At 48.0% G+C, this 21,028-nt stretch overlaps 2 protein-coding genes across 7 annotated transcripts in view; one reads left to right on the top strand and one right to left on the bottom strand.

Moving 5' to 3' along the window:
* Positions 1–5,177, top strand: part of ZRANB1 (zinc finger RANBP2-type containing 1) — a 44,297-nt gene extending 39,120 nt beyond the window's left edge. For both annotated transcript variants that reach the window (XM_054277285.1, XM_054277286.1), the window contains exons 10-11: positions 981–1,210; positions 2,768–5,177. In XM_054277285.1, coding sequence (XP_054133260.1) covers positions 981–1,210; positions 2,768–2,986 — 449 coding nt within the window. In that variant the 3' untranslated portion in view covers positions 2,987–5,177. The remainder of the gene's footprint in view (positions 1–980; positions 1,211–2,767) is intronic.
* A 2,896-nt stretch (positions 5,178–8,073) lies between these two features.
* CTBP2 (C-terminal binding protein 2) overlaps positions 8,074–21,028 on the bottom strand; it is a 131,513-nt gene continuing 118,558 nt past the window's right edge. For all 5 annotated transcript variants that reach the window (XM_054277104.1, XM_054277105.1, XM_054277106.1 and 2 more), the window contains 8 exons: positions 17,838–17,992; positions 16,065–16,209; positions 13,306–13,512; positions 12,547–12,761; positions 11,897–12,027; positions 10,946–11,073; positions 10,229–10,346; positions 8,074–8,750 (listed from right to left, as the gene is read on the bottom strand). In XM_054277104.1, the coding sequence (XP_054133079.1) occupies positions 8,570–8,750; positions 10,229–10,346; positions 10,946–11,073; positions 11,897–12,027; positions 12,547–12,761; positions 13,306–13,512; positions 16,065–16,209; positions 17,838–17,992 (1,280 nt within the window). In that variant the 3' untranslated portion in view covers positions 8,074–8,569. The remainder of the gene's footprint in view (positions 8,751–10,228; positions 10,347–10,945; positions 11,074–11,896; positions 12,028–12,546; positions 12,762–13,305; positions 13,513–16,064; positions 16,210–17,837; positions 17,993–21,028) is intronic.

Below are 21,028 nucleotides of genomic sequence, written 5' to 3'. Positions count from 1 at the left end.
TACAAAAAGATGAGCTCAACACTTAAGCAGAACCTCCAAAGCCACCCCTGCCTCAGGTTCCCATTTGAGCCTTGCCCTTCCCTCTCCATGGCTGTGAGGAGCTGTTTGCAGCAGCAGCTGTGCTAGGAGGGGTTGCTATGCTACATGTGCACTTGAGTTTATGTGGGGCTATTTTTAACCTGTCACAAGGTGAGCTGTGCTTTTGCTTAAGTTGTCTTGCAGCAGTACACACCAAGAATTATTTATGTTCCTGGAAGAAAGGAGTTCCAGTTTTATTTTGAGACCTCGAGCAAATTGCTGTCTTTATTGCTAAAAATGGTGATGAGAAAAAGTGCAGTTCTCAGAATCTGTGACATCAGGTGTTGGTTGTAGCTGAGCAAAGTAGTATCAGCTTTTTGGTGCTTTTTCCTTTTTTTTTTTTTTTTTAATTGATATGAATAATTGATGTGTGTTAATTTAATCTGTGAGTACTGTATATGAGCAGTCCCATTCTCTGGGATGGGTTACATCAGTGCTGAGTAACATTTTGTGCAGTGAGTTCTTTTAATGATAAGTTTTGAGAGCAGATGGTGGAATTTTTGCTCTGGTAAAAATAGACATCTGACTGTAACCTTTATTTCTGTCATGCAGAATCTTTTTTTTTCTTCAGTTTTAAGAAGAATTATCAAACATAAAAGGCAGCTTTTCTAATCTTGTTTTTTGCTCATCACTGCACTATAGACCATACATTTTAGGGCTGTGGTAATGTAGTGGTTGTGATTGTAAACTCCTATGTTTAAACTTGCGTTGCAAAGATGGACTTGTGTTAATTAACAACAATTAGCTCTACTGCAAAGTGTGGCCTGTATCAGTGCAGACCAAACCATGCATGTTTTAAATGTGCTGTGCTTCTCTTTGGCCCAAACCACACGGTTTGTATCAAAACCCTTCCTTGCTGAGCAGCAGTTCTGAGCCTTCCCCTGTGCTTTCCTTGCCCACAGGTGTGTATTTGCCTTTGTTATGGGAACAGAGTTTTTGTTGGAAGAGTCCCATAGCTCTGGGCTACACGAGGGGCCATTTCTCCGCCCTGGTTGCCATGGAGAATGACGGCTATGGCAATCGAGGCGCTGGTGCTAATTTGAACACTGACGATGATGTTACTGTTACTTTTCTACCCTTGGTGGACAGCGAGAGGAAATTATTGCACATTCACTTCCTTTCTGCTCAAGAGGTAAGAAAGAAACACCTGGTGTGTGCTGGAGACGTTGTCACAGCTGCTCCCTGAAGCTCAGCAATCTCTGTAGCCCCCTGAGTTTTGGTGTCTAGAGAATTACAGGGAGTGTGCTGTTCCGGGTAATTATTGCAGCTCCCTTCCCCATCATTCCAGGTGATGCTGAAAGGTATTTTCCAACAAATTTGATGCTTATTTACAGCTCTGTAAATAGAATGTAACTTCATTGACCATGTAAATCACAGAAACGAATCACAGAATGTCCTGTGTTGGAAGAGACCCACAAGGATCATTCAGTCCAGCACCTGGCCCCGCACAGGACACCCCAACAATCCCACCCTGTGCCTGAGAGCACTGAATATCAGCATACCTAGAAAAGGACACAAAAATAAGGGTTCTGTCACTAAGGCAAGACTGAAATCTGCCTTTTGGGGTTTTTTTTCCCTAAAAGATGAAGCACAAATATTGGCCTACAGTTGCAGCATTTTCCACCTTCTATTCTAATGAAACTCAACTCATTTTTGCTTTAGTAACTATGATAAAGACATGAAATTACTTCCCTAAAGGGTGTGCATGGGTGAAGAGAGGGCTGGAAAACTGAAGTAATTGCAGAAAGTTGGCATTCTGTAAATAAAAGGAGAAAATTATGAGCTTCAGGTCTAGAAAGGGATGTTTCTTCAGCAAGCTGTGATATTTGTTATATTTTACAAGAGAAAATATTTCACGTTGAGAACTTACAAAAATGTGTTTGTAAAGCCAGAAAGCTCTTCCCTCCTTATATGTGGTGCCTACTGTAGATAAATAGCTGCTTAAAAATAACTGAAGGCCGTACTGGAAATAGACATGTGAAAAATAGAGAGAGAGAGAGAGAGGGGTGGATGGATGGATTAGAAGAGCTGGAGAGTACTTCCAGAGCCTTTGGTTAAAAATGCAGTGGGCATCAGTTTTTTTCCTTTTGTGGGTGTGATGCCTTGGGGTGGCTACCTAGAACAGAGGCAAGGTTAGGAGAATCTTAGATGAGATTAAGAGGATCCAGTGGGGCACGCTTGGAGCAAGGGCCAGCGCTGGGCGTTTGGGAGAAAGTGATGTTTCCTTAGCAAGCCATGATGTTTGTTACATTTTACAAGAGAAAATATTTCATGTTAAGAACTTCTAAATTGTGTTTGTAAAGCCAGAAAGCTCTGTTAGGACTTCCCTCCTTATATATGGTGCCTACTGTAGATAAATAGCTGCTTAAAAATAACTGAAGGCCGTACTGGAAATAGACATGTGAAAAATAGGGAGAGAGAGAGAGAGAGAAAGAGACAAAGAAAGAAAGATGGATGGATGGATGGATGGATGGATTAGAAGAGCTGGAGAGTACTTCCAGAGCCTTTGGCTGAAAATGCAGTGGGCATCAGTTTTTTCCTTTTGTGGGGGTGGTGCCTTGGGGTGACTACCTTGTACAGAGGTGAGGTTAAGAGAATCTTAGACGAGAGGATCCAGCGGGGCGCGCTGGGAGCAGGGCCGGGCTGGGCGTTTGGGAATTCTCACTGCTGGTGTTTGTGTGCCCCAAAGATAGGCAACGAGGAGCAGCAGGAGAAGCTGCTGCGGGAGTGGCTGGACTGCTGCGTGACCGAGGGAGGGGTCCTGGTGGCCATGCAGAAGAGCTCCCGCCGGCGCAACCACCCGCTGGTCACCCAGATGGTGGAGAAGTGGCTGGACCGCTACCGCCAGATCCGGCCCTGCACGTCCCTGTCCGACGGCGAGGAGGACGAGGATGACGACGATGAGTGAGGGGGAATAAAGTGCAAATGAGCAGCGCAGAGTGTGTGCCCCCGAGTGAGCGTTGTGCTGTAGCAGTTGGGTGTGGAGCGACCCAGGTTAGGGGATACGTGCCGGGAAGGATTCTCCGACGGCACGGGGAGAGGATGGAACGCTCATCCTGCTGCCCGGAGAGAGCCGAGTGGGCTGGACTACAGTTTGTATAAAAACACGAAAAAGAAACAAAAAACAGCTAATTTTATTATCAAGATGGAAAAAAAAAAAACAAACCAACCAAACCAAACCGACCCCATTTTTCTTTCTGACTGTAAATCTGTCTATAAATGTACCGCATGTGGTTGTGTAAGAGGTTGTGTAATAGGAAACGTATACCAGCATCTTAATTATTGCAGAGAAATTTTTCAACTAAGGGCACTTCTGAAAGCACATGTGAGCTGGATGGATATCTCCTCCCTCTGAGATTCTTTTACAGTAGAACCTGGTCTTCTCCATCACCTTTTAGATACTCTGACACATTTCCCTGAAAGGCCTTGTCCTGTGAAATCTCACTATGCCCAGGTCAGATTGTGAGAGGTTTTTTTTGTTTGCACAGATATCCACAGCAAGTCATAAGCAAAAATGCATTCGTTATTTTACTAATATTTTAGTTATTGCTGTGCCCACGTAATAAAGCCTAAACTCTATGGAACAAACTGGAAGAGAAGCTAAATTTACATTGAGTGAAATGATTTGTTTCCTGAAAAAGCTTTTTTGGGGGTTTTTTTTTGCCTTTTATTTTTTCTTCTAATAGTTAATAGTTTCCTTTCAGTATACATAAGGATATTTATTCAGAGAAGTGACCTAAAAGATTTTATTCCTGTGAGCATACACTAAACAAAATTGTGTGAAATCTGAGAACTTGAATACAATTGAGAATTTAATCTTGTCAAAACTCAGTCTTGCTGTGTTACAAATTATATCATTTTTATCATTTATTCTTTGATCACTCAAACTTTGCTGCAAATGAAAAAACACCTTTTTAAAGGTTACTCCTCGGTCACTAAATCTAGTGAGAATCCACTTGGCAGTTCTAATTAAAAAGAAAGAATCTATGCTCAAGTTGTTTAAAAGCACTGTTATATATTTCTCAGTATGTAAACCTGGGAATTTCTTGCATGTTGATTGATGTGGCCATACTTAAACTTATGTAAGTTCCTAAGACTGTAAGTTCAGAGTATATTCTCCAGTAGAAATTTTATTATATTTGATAACTTTAGCCATGTAACCTGTAATGGATAAAGTTTATCTAAAAATCTCACTGAAACACTAAAGGTTAATGCCAGTTTTTACATATACAGTGCAATTCAGGTTGTCTTGGAAAGCACTTTTGATGGTGTGGTGGTTGAATAAGAAATTTTGCAGTAGATGAAATTGTTTAATTAGAATTTGGAAAGAAGCCCCATAGCACCTATTTTTATGTAGTTCAGAGCTATGGAAACCCTGAGGAAGTTGCTGCTTTTTCTTCCAAATGCTGCTTAGATGGTGTTGAAACGTGCACAACTCCTACAGAAACTTGGTGACGACACCGAAAGTAAAGAAATAATGAAGTACTGTATTAATTTTGCAATTCTCCCGTCCTAGATTCCACTGAGGTTTATTATGTCTTCACCTTTTTTGGCCATTAGATTTGCTCTGCTTGGTGCATGCCCAGATTTCCAGGTGAAGGATGAATGCTGCTCTGCCATGTGTGAGTGACCCAAATTCACCACCCAGCCCCACATACTACAGGGGTTCTTCATGAGCACACAGTCCTGGTTCAAGTTCCCTTTCTAAATTGGGATTTGTTTTTATCCTTACCTTGCAGTGAAATCCTTTTATACCTTGTCTAGCTGAGGGTGTAAAGCTTTTCTGTCAGGGAGCTGAATGCAGGGTAAGCTGGGATGAGGATTTCTGTGCCCTGAGCTGGCGTGCAGCCTGTGCTGGAGTGGTTTATGTGTCATGCTGTGACCATGGTGCTCCTAACTCGGCCAGCTTGAGGAGCTCTCAGTGGCCAGACCTGTAACTTCAGATCCCAGCTGCCCTGTGGACAGAAGGAAAAGCCCCTGGTTCCATGGGCTGCTCAAGGATGCTGAGGAGTTCTCACCTCCCACCCATGTTCTTCTGGCAGTGCTGTTTGTTCGGGGAAGCAAAGCTTGTCCCAAGGGGAGAATTACCAGTGTGAAATTCTGCCTTGAGCCACAGCGGCCCAGCTCTCCTGCCCTGCCCTCGTGGTGTCCATGGGCAGCCTGCAGTGTGCCCCTGTCCCCCAGCCCTCCCTGAGCAGTTCCCTGGGCTCAGTTCAGCTGATCTCACACGCGTGCACCGATGAATTCGCACTGCTCCGACAGGACAGTCCTGGTACTTTGGATCACTTGGCTTCCTTGATCATTGTTGTTTTGTTCTGATGTGCTGCACAGTGGTCTGTTCAGGTTCACATGCTTCACAGGCCCTTTGGGAGCTGGTGAAGTCTTTTCCAGAATCAGAGTAATCCAAACCTCCTGTACTGGTAGATTAAAGAGCTGCAGCCCCCGGCTTCGTGCTCGCACTGCAGTCAGTGTGTGTCAGTGGCTCCTCAGTCACACACCTGAAAGTTTACAGGCACTGAGGTTCATCTGCACACACTCCCTTGCAGCTTGGCAGCAAGTTCTGCACTTTCAGCCATGAAAATATATACAAAAAATTGGGTTTCTCAATGTTATTTTCCTCATATATTGCTCGCAGCAGCACATGCTTTCCTAGCAAAGAACTTAGCTTTTCATTGCTACCTCCTTTACAGCTGGTCAAGAGTTTTTTTCTGGTTTTATTTATGACTTCCTCAGTGAAAATCCCTGTATTTCTTTTGTTTTTAATATATTAAAATTTAGTAATTCTGGATTCTTCCAAAGTTCTGCTGCATGGCTTATGGCAAATACCCCTGAGTTGTATTTCCTCCAATACCCAGGTTGGTTTGTGTGTGTGGAGACTTTAATTTCTGCTTTTCCTTTTTCTCCCTTTGATTCAGTAACTTCCCTAATACCTTTTTGAGAGGTTTTATTCAGTGTTTGTCACCTTGAAGCTGCTTGTTTTGACAGCTACTTTGACATCTTTGGAGTTCTCCCTGGAGAAAAAGATGATTATCCCAGGAGATAACCTGTCTGCTTTCCCTGAGTGGGACAACAGCAGCATGGCTCTGTCAGCCACAAACCTTCAGCAGCAACTGTTCATTTCCAATTTCTTTGCCCAGTAATTTTCCATTTGAGAGCTGCAGCTCCTGGTGCTCTGGCATCTCCCAGCTGTGATGATGTTCTTCCCCTTCCACGGCTCCAATCTTTGCATGTTTTGCTGGTGTTCTCCCTGCAGGCACTTGTAACCTTTGGGATGGCTTAACCTGTGTTCCTGTTGAGCTTGTGGCACTTCTGACCTTGGTTTTGGCTGAAAGGGAAGTTGTGAGTTGGATGAAAGCTCCAGCACGTTGTGAGCTTGGAGTCACTGCTGGCACACGGATCCTGCGGCGCAGGGAGGGACCAGATTATCGAGAAACAAAGTACCAGGGCTCGTTTATTTTTAAAACAACTAAACCTTAAACATCAATTCAATGTTTTCCTCTTGGTTTTGATGGTCATTTTGGTGTCTCCCAAATGCTCCCCCTGTATGTGACCTGTTTTATCCCAGTTTCTCACAGAGGTCACGGATAATTCACTGCTGGGCTGTGCTGAGCACTGACAAGGAGCAATCACTCTGTAACAGGTGACCTCTTGTGTGGATGTTTGAAGCTGGTAACCAAGTTTTCAGTTTAATTTTAAGCAAACAAAATACAGAGTTTTGTAACTTGGACACTTTGGTTTCAGCTTTTTTTAGTCCCCATCTAACTCCATGTGTGTGGCACTTGGACACAGTGGTAAAGAAGGGTGGAAACAAGAACAGACAGGCCTCTTGCCCAGTGAGGCTCAAAGCCAGCAGCACCTCTTGAGCACTTTTTTGGCTTTATTTTCCAATGGTTTGATAATGCTTCAGCTCTTGAGAATGTACAGAAAATGTTGTTTGAGTTGTAGCTGCCTTTGTACTTAGTGGAAACCCACAGTGATCTCTTCATCACAGAATGGTCTGAGTGGGAAGGGACCTTCCCCTCCCACTGGACTGTAAATATGCACCAAGTGTGACCACAGTTATGTTTCTGTACCTTATGGTTACCTCTCAGTGTCTCCAAGCCCCAGATTGCAGCGAGAGCTCTTGCCTTTCAGAAATTATAGAAATTTTATCACTTTTTATTGAAAACTGCACTGAACGCTAAATGTCCACCTTTACAATAAACAAATACAGTAACGGTAACACACTAAACCAAAACATACTGATAGCCATTGGTTTCTTTTTTTTTCTGTTTGGGACAGCTCAAGATTTCTTTTTTTTTTTTTTTTTTTGTCACAGAAACAGGAATGTACCCATACAAAGGCTCAAAACAGGCCATCTTTAAAAACAAAAGGCGGTGATTCACAAAAGACTATGAATATAACATGTAACTAGTTGATACAAATCTAATAGGATTTGTTAAAATCAGTCACATCTAATAACACATCTTGAAGTGTTCTTGTATAAAATATCACGTGAAGAAAAGAAGACTTTTATCAATGTCTAAAAAAGTGGATTTTGTTCATAGACAGTCTGACAAGTTACCATAAAAAGTGTTTCCTGAGACATAAGGAAATGCAACATTATTCTTGAACCCTTTCCAGCTCAAGACTTTTTCCACTTGATAAAATAGCTGCAGATTTAAAACTGAGAAAATATATCTGAGTACAAATAGTGTGTGAAACTTAATACTTTCTTCTTTTTTTCCTTTTTTTTTTCTTTTCTTTTTTTTCTTTTATTTTTTCTTGCATCATTGCAGGGCGTAGGTGGATGCACAGCTACTTTATTCAGTGTATTGGGCAGAGAAGAGACTGGCAGTTTGGTTTTGCTTAGCCTGGGAGGGCAGTGGTCACTGCCAGGAGCCCTTTCTGCCCTTCCCATCCCACAGATCCCAGCTGGAATGGCTGGAACTCGGACCTGGCAGGAGAACTTCTGTTACACGGCACTGGCCACTGCAAAAAGGAGGAGGAGGAGTATTTTCTTTTTTTTTTCTTCCACTTCTAAGCCAGGACTGCTGCCCCCTGTTAGGAGAGGTCACCAGATGCAAGAGAAAGGAGACGGCTGAAGCCACACAATGGTTTCTTGTTAACTCTGTAAAGATGGCTTAATTCAGTGGCCTGGACACAGTGCAGGAGCCCTGTCCTTCCCAAGGAATTGAGGGGGGAAAGAAATTCATTTTTATTCATGTGATTGATGCACAGATGAAGGAAACTCAACACACAATAACAGAAGTTGCTCATTAATGTATCACATCCTAGTTTTCAGCACTGCAGGGAGCAGGTGACTTCTCCAGGGCTTCTCCCCAGTCTTGGCTGCTGTCGCTTTGTCGGGAACACCGGAACATCAATGATGCCTCTGTCCAAAATCAACATTACAAATTTCGTATCAAATTCTTCTCTTTTTAGTTCATGTATAACTTCTTTTCCAATGTCTCTTGGTCCTAAGTTTATTGAACGGTTTTTAAATTATCTGCTATTGCTCGTTGGGGTGTTCCCTGTTGTCGCCGTGTTTGGTGGGCTGGTTGGGCGATGGAGCTTGGGAAGGATGTGCCACTGTGGGGAGGCTGTGGGTGACAGGGATGCCGCCGGGAATGATGCCCTCCATGGCTGCTGGGATTCCTCCTGGTGCCACACTGACCATCCCGGGGGGATACCTGCCACAGGGGACACAGAGAGGCAGGTTTGTCACAGCACAGCTCGTCACACACCCTCAGCCCAGCACCACTGGAGGAAACACAGCAAGGAGGTCCCACCTCCCTCCTGCAGCCAGGTTTGCTTTTCCTTTTAAGTTACAAGGGAGAGCTCAGAGTTAAACACCAACTGCTGTGCCTTGGGTAAGTGTCCTCTGCCACACCACTGAACTGCAGCTTGTCGTGTGCCCTCACCATGGAGAGGCCCTTCTCCTTTGGAAATCTGGGTAAGGAACCATCTGGAATGCTCTCTGAAAGCCCAAACACTGGTGTGCTGACCCCATCATCCCTGTGTGTGAATACCTTGAACACCTACACCTGGTTTGTAAATATTTCCTGGAGCTGCATCTTCCTTGTGGAACAGCAAAACTCAAAAGATGGTATCAGATCTAATTAGCTTTTCCAAGAGCAGGAGGAATTGCACACATTCCAAGAAACAACACTGAGTTTGAAAAAGGAGAATATTAATTATTTCTTCAGCTGTAATGTGGGGGCAATGAGGACAAATCCATGTGGAGCTCTGTGGCCATGTGAGGCCTGAGGGCTCCCACTTCCCTGCAGCTCCACTGCCTTGAGGCAAGGTGGGTTGGGAAGGGAGAAGGGAATTTCACCTGCCTGTGAGGGTGGTGAGCTGAGCCAGCTTACAGGGGCTCCAGGGAGTTTAGCCAGGCTGCAGCTCCCTGCAGAGAGGTTAAGCTGGGAAGCCAAGGCCTGTCCTTGGGTGCTGGCACTGCCCACGCGTTTGGGAACAGGGGCAGCTTTCTCCAGGTTTGGGCATTCTGCTGGGGCCTTCACTGCCTGTGGCCTGCATGGCCCAGGAGCTGCCAGGAGCTGTCCTGGGCTCTGCTGCTGGGTGACTCTGGCCTGGCTCTGCCTGACATGACCTGATGTGCCCTGCAGGGCATTTTATAGCTCAGAGTATTTTTGGCAGTGGTGATACCCTGAATGAGCCCATGCTCCAGTTCCTTGAGCCTTATGTCTCCTACCAGCACACTTGGAGCCATCTAAACAGAGCAGTAAATAACCCTTAATCTCGGATTAGGTGGAAATTGGGTCACCTGACTACAGCCCTGTATTTGGAGCTTTTCCTGTGGCTACCTGTGGGCTGGGCCTGGCTTACAGAGGTACTCATGGACAGGAGCACCGAGCTGCTGCTGCATTCAGAACTCACATCCAGTTTGTGGGGGGGGTCTGGGGGGGTTCCTGCCACTTCCAGAGACGCTGCCCAGTGACTCCCAGCCCACAGGGATGCAGCTGTGGGAAGGGAGGCTGCACCCACCCTTTGGGGTTGGCTCAATCCCATCAGGAACCTCCGTGCTGTGAGTGCTGGTCCCCAGGGAGGGGGTGACAGCACCGGGTGCCCACCCTCGCCGTGCCAGCCCGGTGTTCCCGGTGTCCCTGCGTGTCCCTGCGTGTCCCGGTGCTCCCGTTCTCCCGCTCACCTGTACGTGGCACCATTGAGCTCGGGATGAATCGCCTGCTGGTCTATTACTGACCACGGGGCCGTCGTGACAAAGAATTCCTTGTTCACGCAGTTCCTTAGGCTCTCCGGGATGCGCCCTGCAGTGGGAGAGAAAGGTGAGGCTGTGTCGGGCAGGGCCCGGCTGATCACCCTCCAAAGAGCAGCAATGCTTAAAGTTCCACTATGTCTGTCAGTGTAAGGGGTGGGAGGAAAAAATATCCCACATTCCTTGTTTCAGGAGGTGTTTGGGCTGTCCCGAGGCGCAGGGTTAATGACCAGCTTCCCACCCTCACTCCCAGCACTTGGCTTTCAGAGGAGCTGTTCCCTTAAGGGTGACTTTTGGGGGAAGAGAAGAACTTTTTTTGCTGGGGTATTGTGCCCACCACCTTGGAATTTGGTTTTGGAATGCAGTGCTGTGTCTGTGGACCAGCACCAGGAACAGGAGCAGCTTCCCTGTCCTGTTCTTCCTCCCAGTCACAGACACCAGTATTTACCCATTCATTAAAAAAATAAAACTAACATAAAACCTGTCACCCAATCACAACTGAACAGGGAACTTTGGGTTCTCAGCTCTTTTCCTGGGAAGCAGACTGGGGTTAGATCCCTTTCCCCTGGGCAGGGTGAATCCTGTCTCTGCTCCTCCTGGCTCCTGTTGCAGGCACCAGGGAGCCAAGCCCAGCATGCCCGGGGCTGGTACCTGTGATGGCGCGTCGGATTTCGGTGGCAGCAGCTTCTCTCATCTCTAGGGACGCCTGCTCGCTGTACCAGGCTGTGTGTGGGGTGCAGATCAGGTTGGGAGCATCTTTCAATGGGCCTTGAGCAAAACTGGGAGCAGGGGAAAACAAAAAAAGAGATTAATAATGTTTGAAAACAGAATGAAAGATGAACAGCAAAAGGCTGTGGTCTGTCCTGTGCATACACAACACTCCTTCCAAGGCCAGCCTGGATGGGGCTTGATGAACCTGCTCTAGTTGAATATGTCCCTGCCCATGGCAAAGAATTGGAACTAGATGAGCTTTAGGGTGCTTCCAGCCCAAATCATTCTGTGATTCCCTGGCCTGATGGTCCTGCCAGCCCAAAATGGCCACAGAAGTGCTGGGGAGGAAGCACAGCCTCCGTGCAGGGCTCAGAAAATGCAGGCTTCTGAAAATGCACCACAAAAGGGCTGAAACACCAACCCATGGGATGTTTGGGTTTAATGCTCCCATGGGAATAATGTCTGGGGGTGTCTGCAGCAATGTGGGGATAACGGGACAGGCTGTGGGTGATCCTGGGATGGGAGGGGTGGACACTGGGGTTCCCCTTCTGTAGGAGCAAACTCTTTGTTCTTTAAATATTTCTGTAGTGAGAAAAGCTGCGCTCTCAGTTACAACCCAGCCCTTCCCAGGGTGCAGGCAAAAATGCCCAGCACTGAGTGCAGTGAATTTGTACTCAAGGGCTAGTGAGTGTTTTGGGTTTTTTCCTAAACACAGGCTGGGTTCTTGTTCCAAGCCCTTTGAGCACACAGAGCCCCAGCGCTGGACTACACCAACAGCTGCTGCAGGGTGACAGCAGCAGGACTGTCCCCTGGGGCTGGGCAGTGACACTCAGTGGGTGCTGGGTTCCCCTGACGGTGACACCGATGGCACCCCGCGAGCGGCGGCGTTACCTGAACGGTTCCGACTCGTGCACGTCGAGCGCGGCCCCTCGTATCCGTCCCTCCTTCAGGGCTTGGGTTAAGGCCTTCTCATCCACCAGCCCCCCGCGGGCCGTGTTCACCAGGAACGCCCCCTGCCTCATCTGTGCCAGCCAGAGAAGGATGGGGTCAGCGGGGTGCACCCACCCCTCCTGCCCTCACCCTCACCCTGGGGTGCTGCCCCAGCTGCAGCAGCATCTTGCTTTGTGTGCTCCAACCCTCCTGTCCTCACCCCCAGCTCCAGCAGCATCCTGCTTTGTGTGCTCCAACCCTCCTGTCCTCACCCCCTTCTGTCCTCACCCCTCCCTGGGGTGCTGCCCCAGCTCCAGCAACATCCTGCTTTTTGTGCTCCAGCCCCAGAGCAGCCCCATCCCGCTGCATGAGGGTTTTTCATCTCTAGTTGGAGTGGCAAATAAAACCCACCATTGCCATCACCTCTGCACCACAAGGATGGGGATCATTTACCTGGTAGGACACTGCTCCCCCTGAACACTGTGGGGAGAAACATCTGGGTGCAAATAGCTCTTCTGGAGCTGCTGGGGACGCTGAGGGATCTGTGGCCAGCCCTGCCCACCACCCAAGCTCTCCTCGGCCGTGCACGCACGTGAGGGTGAATGAATTACCTGCTTAATCGTGAAGTCGTTGATCAGGTGGTGGTTGTGTTCGTTGAGGTTGCAGTGCAGGGAGACGCAGTCGCTCTGGTAGAGCAGGTCCTGCAGGGTGTAGACCCGCTGGACGCCCAGGGAGCGCTCGATGCCGTCCTGCAGGTACGGGTCATAGAAGATCACGTTGAAGCCAAAGGCCTTGGCTCGGACCGCCACCGCCTGCGCAGTGCGACCTGTGCCGAAGGGAAGGGACAGGGCGAGTTAACTGAGCCAAATCCCCTGTGTCCGTGAGGCTGAGATCCCAGCAGGACCTGAGGATTGTCCCCAGGCATTTCCATGCCTTGCCTCAGTTTCCCCATTTAAACAAGCTTTTGCATTTAATTTGCTGATCCCACCTCTCACCCTGAAACTCTCTACAGCTGTGGCTGAACTTGAGCTCTGTTTTACACAGCCCTGCCACTGTGCAGGCCAGAGTGGCTCAGGAAGGCTGGGTTGGCGTGGCTGTGGCTCAGGGATGGAGTATTTTTGAGAGAGAACAGCAGCACTACCTCTAGAGTTGTGGTCCCTCTAAAACCCCACTGTGTTTCACCAGCGCTCCTCCAAGGACTCAACCACAGCTCACAAACAGCTCCCTCCCCAAAAACCCACATGAGATATTCTCCCATTTCACACCAGTGGTGGCTCTGGGTTTGGAAATGCTCCTTTTGGCTCCTCCCCAGGGCCGTGCAGAGGCTCTGAGCCCCCCAGGAGCAGCCCTCCCCCGTGTGTGGCACGCACCGAAGCCGATGAGGCCGAGCGTCTCCCCGCGGATGCGCGCGGCCCCCGAGGCCACCTCGCGGATCTGCTCCACGCTCTGCACGCGCGTGCCCTCGCGCAGCGCCTGGTACAGCCACGTGTTCCGCCGGTACAGGTTCAGCACGTGGCACACCGTGGAGTCGGCCGTCTCCTCCACCGCCGCCGACGGGATGTTGCACACGGCGATCCCTGCGGAGCCACACACATCACACATCAGAGATCACACATCAGAGACGACAGATCCCACACACATCACACATCACAGATCACAGATCCCACACACATCACACATCAGAGATCACACATCACAGATCACACATCAGAGATGACAGATCCCACACACATCACAGATCACAGATCCCACACACATCACACATCAGAGATCACACATCAGAGATGACAGATCCCACACACATCACACATCACAGATCACAGATCACACATCACAGATCACAGATCCCACACACATCACAGATGACAGATCCCACACACATCACACATCAGAGATCACACATCACAGATCACCGATCCCACACACAGATCCCACATCACAGATCCCAGATCCCACACGCACATCACACATCACAGATCACACATCACAGATCCCACACACACATCACAGATCCCAGATACCACATCACTAATCACAGATCACACATCCCATACACAGATCCCAGATCTCACATCACAGATCCCACATCCCAGATCCCAGCCCTGCCAGCTCCTGTCCCCTGGCTAAGGGATGGCACCCAGCTGCCCTGCCCACAAGATCCTTACACTGCTATTTACTCTGTGTCATCATGATATTTTCTGAAAAATCCTCTTTGCCCAGGATTTTCTCCTGGGAAGCTGAGAAGTCTCAGGCTCTTCAAACTGAGAAGCCTCAATTTGAATTCAATAATAATTCAAATTGAATTGTTTTTGAAAACAATAACAAAATTATTGTTTTCAGGAATGAAAACAATATTTATCTGATTTGCTTTTCCTGTGTTTGCTGCTTTGGAATGTGGCTTGGGCATTGTTTACCAACAGATGAATGTTTGATTGGTTCCATGTGAATTGTGTTGAATTAATGACCAATCACAGCCCAGCTGTGTCAGACTCTGAGTCCGTCAGGAGATTTTATTATTCATTCTTGTTAAGCCTTCTGATGTATCTTTTCTCTTTTTGTAGTATAGTTTTAGTATAGCATAATATAATAAATATAATAGTATAGTATATAATAGTGTATTGTAATACATACAATACAAATATTATATTATATTATAATTATATTATATTCGATATAATAATTCAATATCATTAATATAATATAATATAATAATAAATCAGCCTTCTAAGAACATGGAGTCAAATTCTCATCTCTCACCTCGTCCTGGGGACCTCACAAACACCACACTCTGTGCCCCTTAAACACCACAAATGCTGGTTCAGCCCCATCATCCCAGTCTGGGGATGCCTTTAATGGGTCCAAACTGGTGCCCAGCCCAGCCCTGGCACTGTTGTTGGACTGGTCATTGATTGACTGCACAGTTTAAAAACCACCTTATGGAAAGCAATACCAATTAAACTTTACGCTACATTTGTGGGCAGTCATTACATTTTCTACTCGAAACCACATCATTTGGCCACCCAATTTTCCAAGTAAAAAAAGAAGGATTATGCTGCAGTATCCCATTACTTTATTCATTACATCTTTCCTTTCCTGATGTTCAAAGCCACAGAACATTGTTATAATGGATAATAACAATAAGAGTTAAAAACATGAAGAAACCATTACACTGAGGAGACACTGTTCTCCTCTTGAAAAAAGAAAACAATTCACTATATTGAGAATTGCTTTTTTTAGGAATGACTATTTGTGACTCTCTTATCGCAATTATCTCTGTAAAACAGCTCAGGTGGAATGGCTGTTATTCTTCACTTCCCCAGAGACAACCTTTAATACAATATATCCCAAACACCACTGCAGGGCTGCTCCACAGACTGAATCTTGGGATCAGATGAGTAAAGCCTGTTGTAACTCAGCTGCTGAAACCAGGGTACAATTAACCTCCTGGAGCTGGGGGTGCGCAGCCAAAAGTCTCTGTGAGCACCCAAACCAGTCTGGAAACTGGGTGGCCCCAGCACTGTCTTACAACATGACCCTCCCTATTTCTGGCAATCCACACTAAAAGCCCTTTTCAAGCTCCTGAGGCACCTTTGATGAGATGGCAAAGGAGGTGGCAACAACCCAACACACAATTCCTGCTCCACCATCCAACACAGAGCCTTCCCAGCAGAGCGGGCATGACTCAGAGAACCAGCTCAGATCAACAGACTGATCTTGCCTAACTAAACATAATAAAACACCCTTCCTCCAATTTTTCTAAAGCTGTATCAACTCTCCTGTGCCAGAAACAGAACAGCCATACAAATATCCAATGGTATGAGGGGGCACCTGGAACTTGGAACAGTGCAGGAATGAGGGATTCAGAGAGGGCAAATTTAACATGATATGAACCCAAAAGCTGCCTTCTAAAACTGCCCAGTTTTGTTCACTTCATGGTCAAGTTTTCTTGTCATAATATTCTCCGTGTGCCAAAAATGTGACCTGCACCTGTAACTTTAGGGGCTGAATGGAGGTCCTGCCTGGAACTGTGCTGTGCCAGCATGGTCCCATGGAAGCAGCAGATCCCTGAGCAGATTTTAAAGGATTGGAGGGGCAGGGGAAGGAGTGAGGGTGCAGAGCTGGGACCTACCGAGCTCCCCAGCAGCTTTGATGTCGATGTTGTCGTAGCCGCTGCCTATTCGGACGATGACCCGCAAGGCCTTGAACTTCTCCAGGTCCTCCCGGGTCAGGGTGATGGTGTGGTACATCATGGCCCCCACGGCTTCATTCAACACCTGCAACACACACAGCAGTCAGGGCAGGGTGATGGTGTGGTACATCATGGCCCCCACAGCTTCATTCAACACCTGCAACACAACAGAGGAGTCAGGAGCCACCAGCACACCTGGGGGCACACGGGCAGCTCAGGAATCAGGAATATAAGCCAGGGAGTTGGGCATTTTCACTGCTGACCTGCTGAGCCAAGTGTCACCAAACCCTGCATGGGTGTGACCCACCAACAGCTTTGGGAACGGACTTGGTGAATGTCTGAAAATGATGATGTTACATTTGAGCAGACCAGGCAGATGAAAACCACGTCTGTCTCTCACCTGGACCCTTTTCCAGGTGGATATCTGCAAACCCTCTGCTTCCAAGCAGCAGTAATTCTGCTTTTGAAAGGAATGAGGTGTTGCAGCAGTGTCTGTTGGGGTGAACAGGACTGTGGGACACCCCTGACACCTCCACCTCCTCGTGCATGTGAAACCCTGGCCACTCCAGTCACATCCACCTTCCCTGGCTCTTCCCAGGGGGCCTGAGAAACTCAGCAGGGGCTGCACAGTCACACAGGCCTGGGCTTTGTCCCCTTCAGTAAAGATCCAGACCTATTCACCATAACCTACCTCAGTGCTCCAAAAACCCAAGACCCACCCAAACACCCCAAGCCTGGCTCACCTATTAATGTCTCACAAAAAACTCCTGTTCTCCTTCCCCCAAATTTAATATCTGCAAAGACCAGCACTGATGCTATTTGTATTCCTCTTTCCCACATCTTGGAAGTGATTTCTGATCGCTTCAAACCTCATTTGAGGTATCTAAAATAATACTTTTAAGGGAAGTATTTACATGCAGTTGAGTTTCCAAGCAGAAACACTCATCCACACTGCCTGGATCTGCCTGAATGATTCCCAAACCTCCTCCACTCCCCCTGGAGAGGGAGGAGCTGCTGGAGGTGCAGGAGCACCTGTGAAGTCCCACCAGCTGCACCTGGGGTGGTGTCAGCAAAGCCACAGCAGCAGCACCACAGGCTTCAAAAAACATGAGAAACGTTAATAACATTGATGTGAAAAACCTGATGCAAAGAGATAAAGTGACTTTTTTTTTTTCCAAAATAACATCTGGCTCCTGACACAGCCTGAATGAATTTTAATCTGCTGTGGCTTCTGTTGATGTTATCTGCTGATTGACTCAAAGTGCAGCTTTGTACACTTTCTGCTCAAAAATCAAACAATCACAGACTGCTTTGGGTTGGAAGGGAGCTCATTTTGCCAAACCCTTGCTATGGGCAAGGACACCTCCCACTGTCCCAGGTGCTCCAAGCCCTGTCCAATCTGGCCTTGGGCACTGCCAGGGATCCAGGGGCAGCCACAGCTGCTCTCGGCACCTGTGCCAGGGCCTGCCCACCCTCACAGGGAACGATTCCTAGTTCCCAATATCCCATCCAGCCCTGCCCTCTGGCACTGGAAGCCATTCCCTGGCTCCTATCCCTCCATCCCTTATCCCTCCTGCAGCTCTCCTGGAGCCCCTTCAGGCCCTGGAAGGTCTCTGAGCTCTCCTGGAGCCCCTTCAGGCCCTGGAAGGCGCTTCACAGACAAGGAAGAGCCCAGCCCCTGCTGCCCCCAGCCCACCCCAGCTGTGCTGGTACCTTCTCGTGGATCTCCTGAGTTGATTGTGCGTCACAGAAGGCCACGGTGGCCAGGTCCTTGAGGATGGGCATCTCCACGGTGCAGTCCCTGCCGTCCAGCAGTGCCACCAGGGGCCGCGGGTGCATGGGGCCGTTCATGATCTGCGGGCGGATACCTGCGGGCACACAGGGGTTAAACCTCAGTGACATCCCGGTGACACAGCAGGGACAGGGGTGACAGCAGCACGGGCTGAAGCCTGGCCAAGGGACTGGAGCACTCCCTGGGAACGCAGCTGTGGGTTTGCCCCAGGTTTGGTAGGGAATGGCTTTACCATTGTGATCACCTCAGAAAAACAAGTCCAAACAGAATCACTCAAAAAACAGGATTACTGGAAAATCATGGGAAGAGCAGGACACTGAAGAGCTCTTTAGCACAGAAGGTTGTACTCTGATGTATTACCAGCTACCAAAGTTTCATGGGAACAGCAGAGTTCATCTTTGTAAATCCAATACTCTCCTCTGAGATGAGGAAGGAATTGATCACCAAGGGCCACAGAAGGCTGAATTTTATATTCTATTTATTGCTCTGTTCGGGATTAACTGGTTCATTTTGGGATAAGTCACTTAGAAATCTCTACACCCTACACCTCCCTTTCAGCAAAGGTGTTTATTACATCAGGACCCTGCGAAATACCTCAGGTGCCTTTCTCAGCTCCCAGGCAGTTTCTGGGCAGAGCACAGGGGAGGGGACCAGGTGCTCTGGGTACAATGTGATGCTTTATTTTGGCCGCTGCACCATGAGGTGGCTGGAGCTGGAGGGTCTGGGCTTGAGTCCCCAAACCCTCACAGAAGCAGCCCCAGCTCCTTATCAAACCCCACATCTGCACAAGAACCTGCCAGGGCCACCGGCCAACATCTGTCTGCCCTTTAAATGCAGTGGTTGTGTTGGTTAGGGGAACAAGCCCAGGGCTTGGCTGAGGTCACTCCAGGGGCTGTTTTGGGGTATTTTGTGGGGGAATCTCCCCCAGCTGATGCGGGTGTTACAGACATGGGCACTGCTGGCCACAGTCATGAACCCCAGACCTGTGGGCACCAAGAACGTGGTCCCAGGGAGGGATCCTGCACTGCTGCTACACTCACACAGCCACACTCATTTTACATGGGAAAAATAACTCCATGGAAACAGGCAGGTTAAATAGAGTGGGTTTAGTGGCTTTCCATTCCTTTTCTACTGAATGTGCTCAACAAACCCAGCAGACCTGACTGAAGGTTTTCAGCATTACAGGTGGGCGCTTTTGGAACTGGTCCTTCCCTCCCCCTTCCCCAGTGAGGTCTCCATTAGTGGAAGTAATCCATTATGTTTGCCTGCATTTCATCCAGATGGGAGTGCAAGTGTGTCAGTAGGCAGGGTAGAGTGCCGAGACGATCTGGATAAGGGAAAGAAGCTTGTGATAAGCAGATAAGCAAGAATAAAAACATGGCCAAATCTCCGAGCGCTTACACAATCCCTCTGGGCAGCACTGCACCCCAGCTAGATTATTTTCTCAGGTTAACAAGCAAGTGAATTATAACACTGACTTAAATGCTTTCTAATGTGTATGATCTCCAAGGCTTAGAGCATCACCTGCCAGCCTCACACCACAACTGCAAACTAAAAGGAATCTGATGCAGGGTCAAGGTGGCCATGGTGCCAGTCCCAGTGGCCACCGGCCCTGTCCCCAACTCAGAGCCCAGGGCCCACCAGGGACCAGGACCATCCTCAAGGCAGAGCAGTGGGCACACAGAGGTTGGAGTGGCTTCCTGTGAGCGTGGCAGGTGGAAGATGAAACCACAGGTTATCTGAAACTTTGACATTTAATCCAAGCCCCAAAATAACAGGTTATTATGCTGCCCTTACATAAGCTTCTTTGAAAGTCAAACGAAACACAGATTTTTTTTCTTCCTTTTATTTTTTTTGAAGCAGCATCTGTGTCTTTGCTTGGGATTAGGGAGGTAATTGTGCATGATGACACAGGCTTCTTAGGCACGTCACCCTTGCCCACACACTCAAGTGCAGTCACTGAGGATGAATGTGGCTGGAACCCGTGAGGTACTCACAGGAACTGCTCTCGATTCTCCTACTTCAAGGAGGAAATTTATTTCAGCTCGACAAGGAAAGTTCTGAAGCAAATCAGTACAGGATGAAGTGCATAATGTATGGAAATTACATTTTAATGAAAACCATTGGCAGGTTTGTAGCTTAAACCGTGCTCTGTTTCCCTCACTCACCTCTCCCACTGCATTTCCGCCACCCTGAATCCAGGAACCATCGTGGTTCCCACCTCTGCACAAACACATCCAAACCAACACATTTGGTCTGGCAAAACCAAAGCACCCGGCTCATACAGCACGTTTGTTCTGCAGGCGACTGCTTCATTGAGAACGAGGTATGCCAGGGATCAGAAAGTAATTAAACAGCAGCCACTCCTCCCGAAATTGTGCTAAAACATCGCAGCCATTAACCCTTTCACTCTGCCAATCCGAGGGTACAACGCTGTGTAAACCACGAGCATCACCACCCCTGTGGGGCTGGGTACCAGCTCTCCTTGGGGCTGGGGTGGGAGCAGCTCTGCCTCCCAATCTCGGTGCCTCCCAATTTCGGTGCCTCCCACGCCATCTGAAGCTGATTTTTGCTGAGAACCCCCCCAGCAGTTCCTGCAAAGTTGGGGCAAGTATTGTTCAATACATTTTGGTTTTTTTAAGGCGTTTTCAGCCGCCTGCAGAGCCTGGCCAGCAGTGTGGGGAGAGCTTGCTTAGAAAGAGGGAGAGGAGGAATGGTTTACTGGGGAAATAAAAAAAAAGGAAAATAAAAAAAAGAAGAGGCAAAAAAAGCAAGGTTTTTCAGGCACAGAGAACTCCAACTCCACCCCGGCTCACAGGCAGCGCCGCTTGTTGCACGCAGCCCCGCGTATAAAGTGCTTTTGTTTCATTTTTAATACACAAAGCCTGCTTGTCCTTTCCTGCCGCTCCTCCCCTTTGCCACCCACTTGTATCCGATCCCAATGGCACCCCTGCCAAGAGAATTAGGGAGTGCTCCCTGCTAAATGGCAGCCTTTGTGTGACCGCAAGACGGCTGGTACTATCTCACCGAAACAAAAGCAGAAGCCATTTGCCTAATTCTTATTAATCTCAGTTGCCTGCGCCATGCAGCATTAAAATAAAAAAAAAAAGGA

The sequence above is a fragment of the Melozone crissalis genome, unplaced genomic scaffold (assembly GCF_028551555.1).
Source record: "Melozone crissalis strain CALT ecotype California unplaced genomic scaffold, PUWL_Pcris_2 ptg000019l_1, whole genome shotgun sequence".
Classification (NCBI taxonomy): domain Eukaryota; kingdom Metazoa; phylum Chordata; class Aves; order Passeriformes; family Passerellidae; genus Melozone; species Melozone crissalis.
This window is presented reverse-complemented; position numbering and strand designations above follow the sequence as displayed.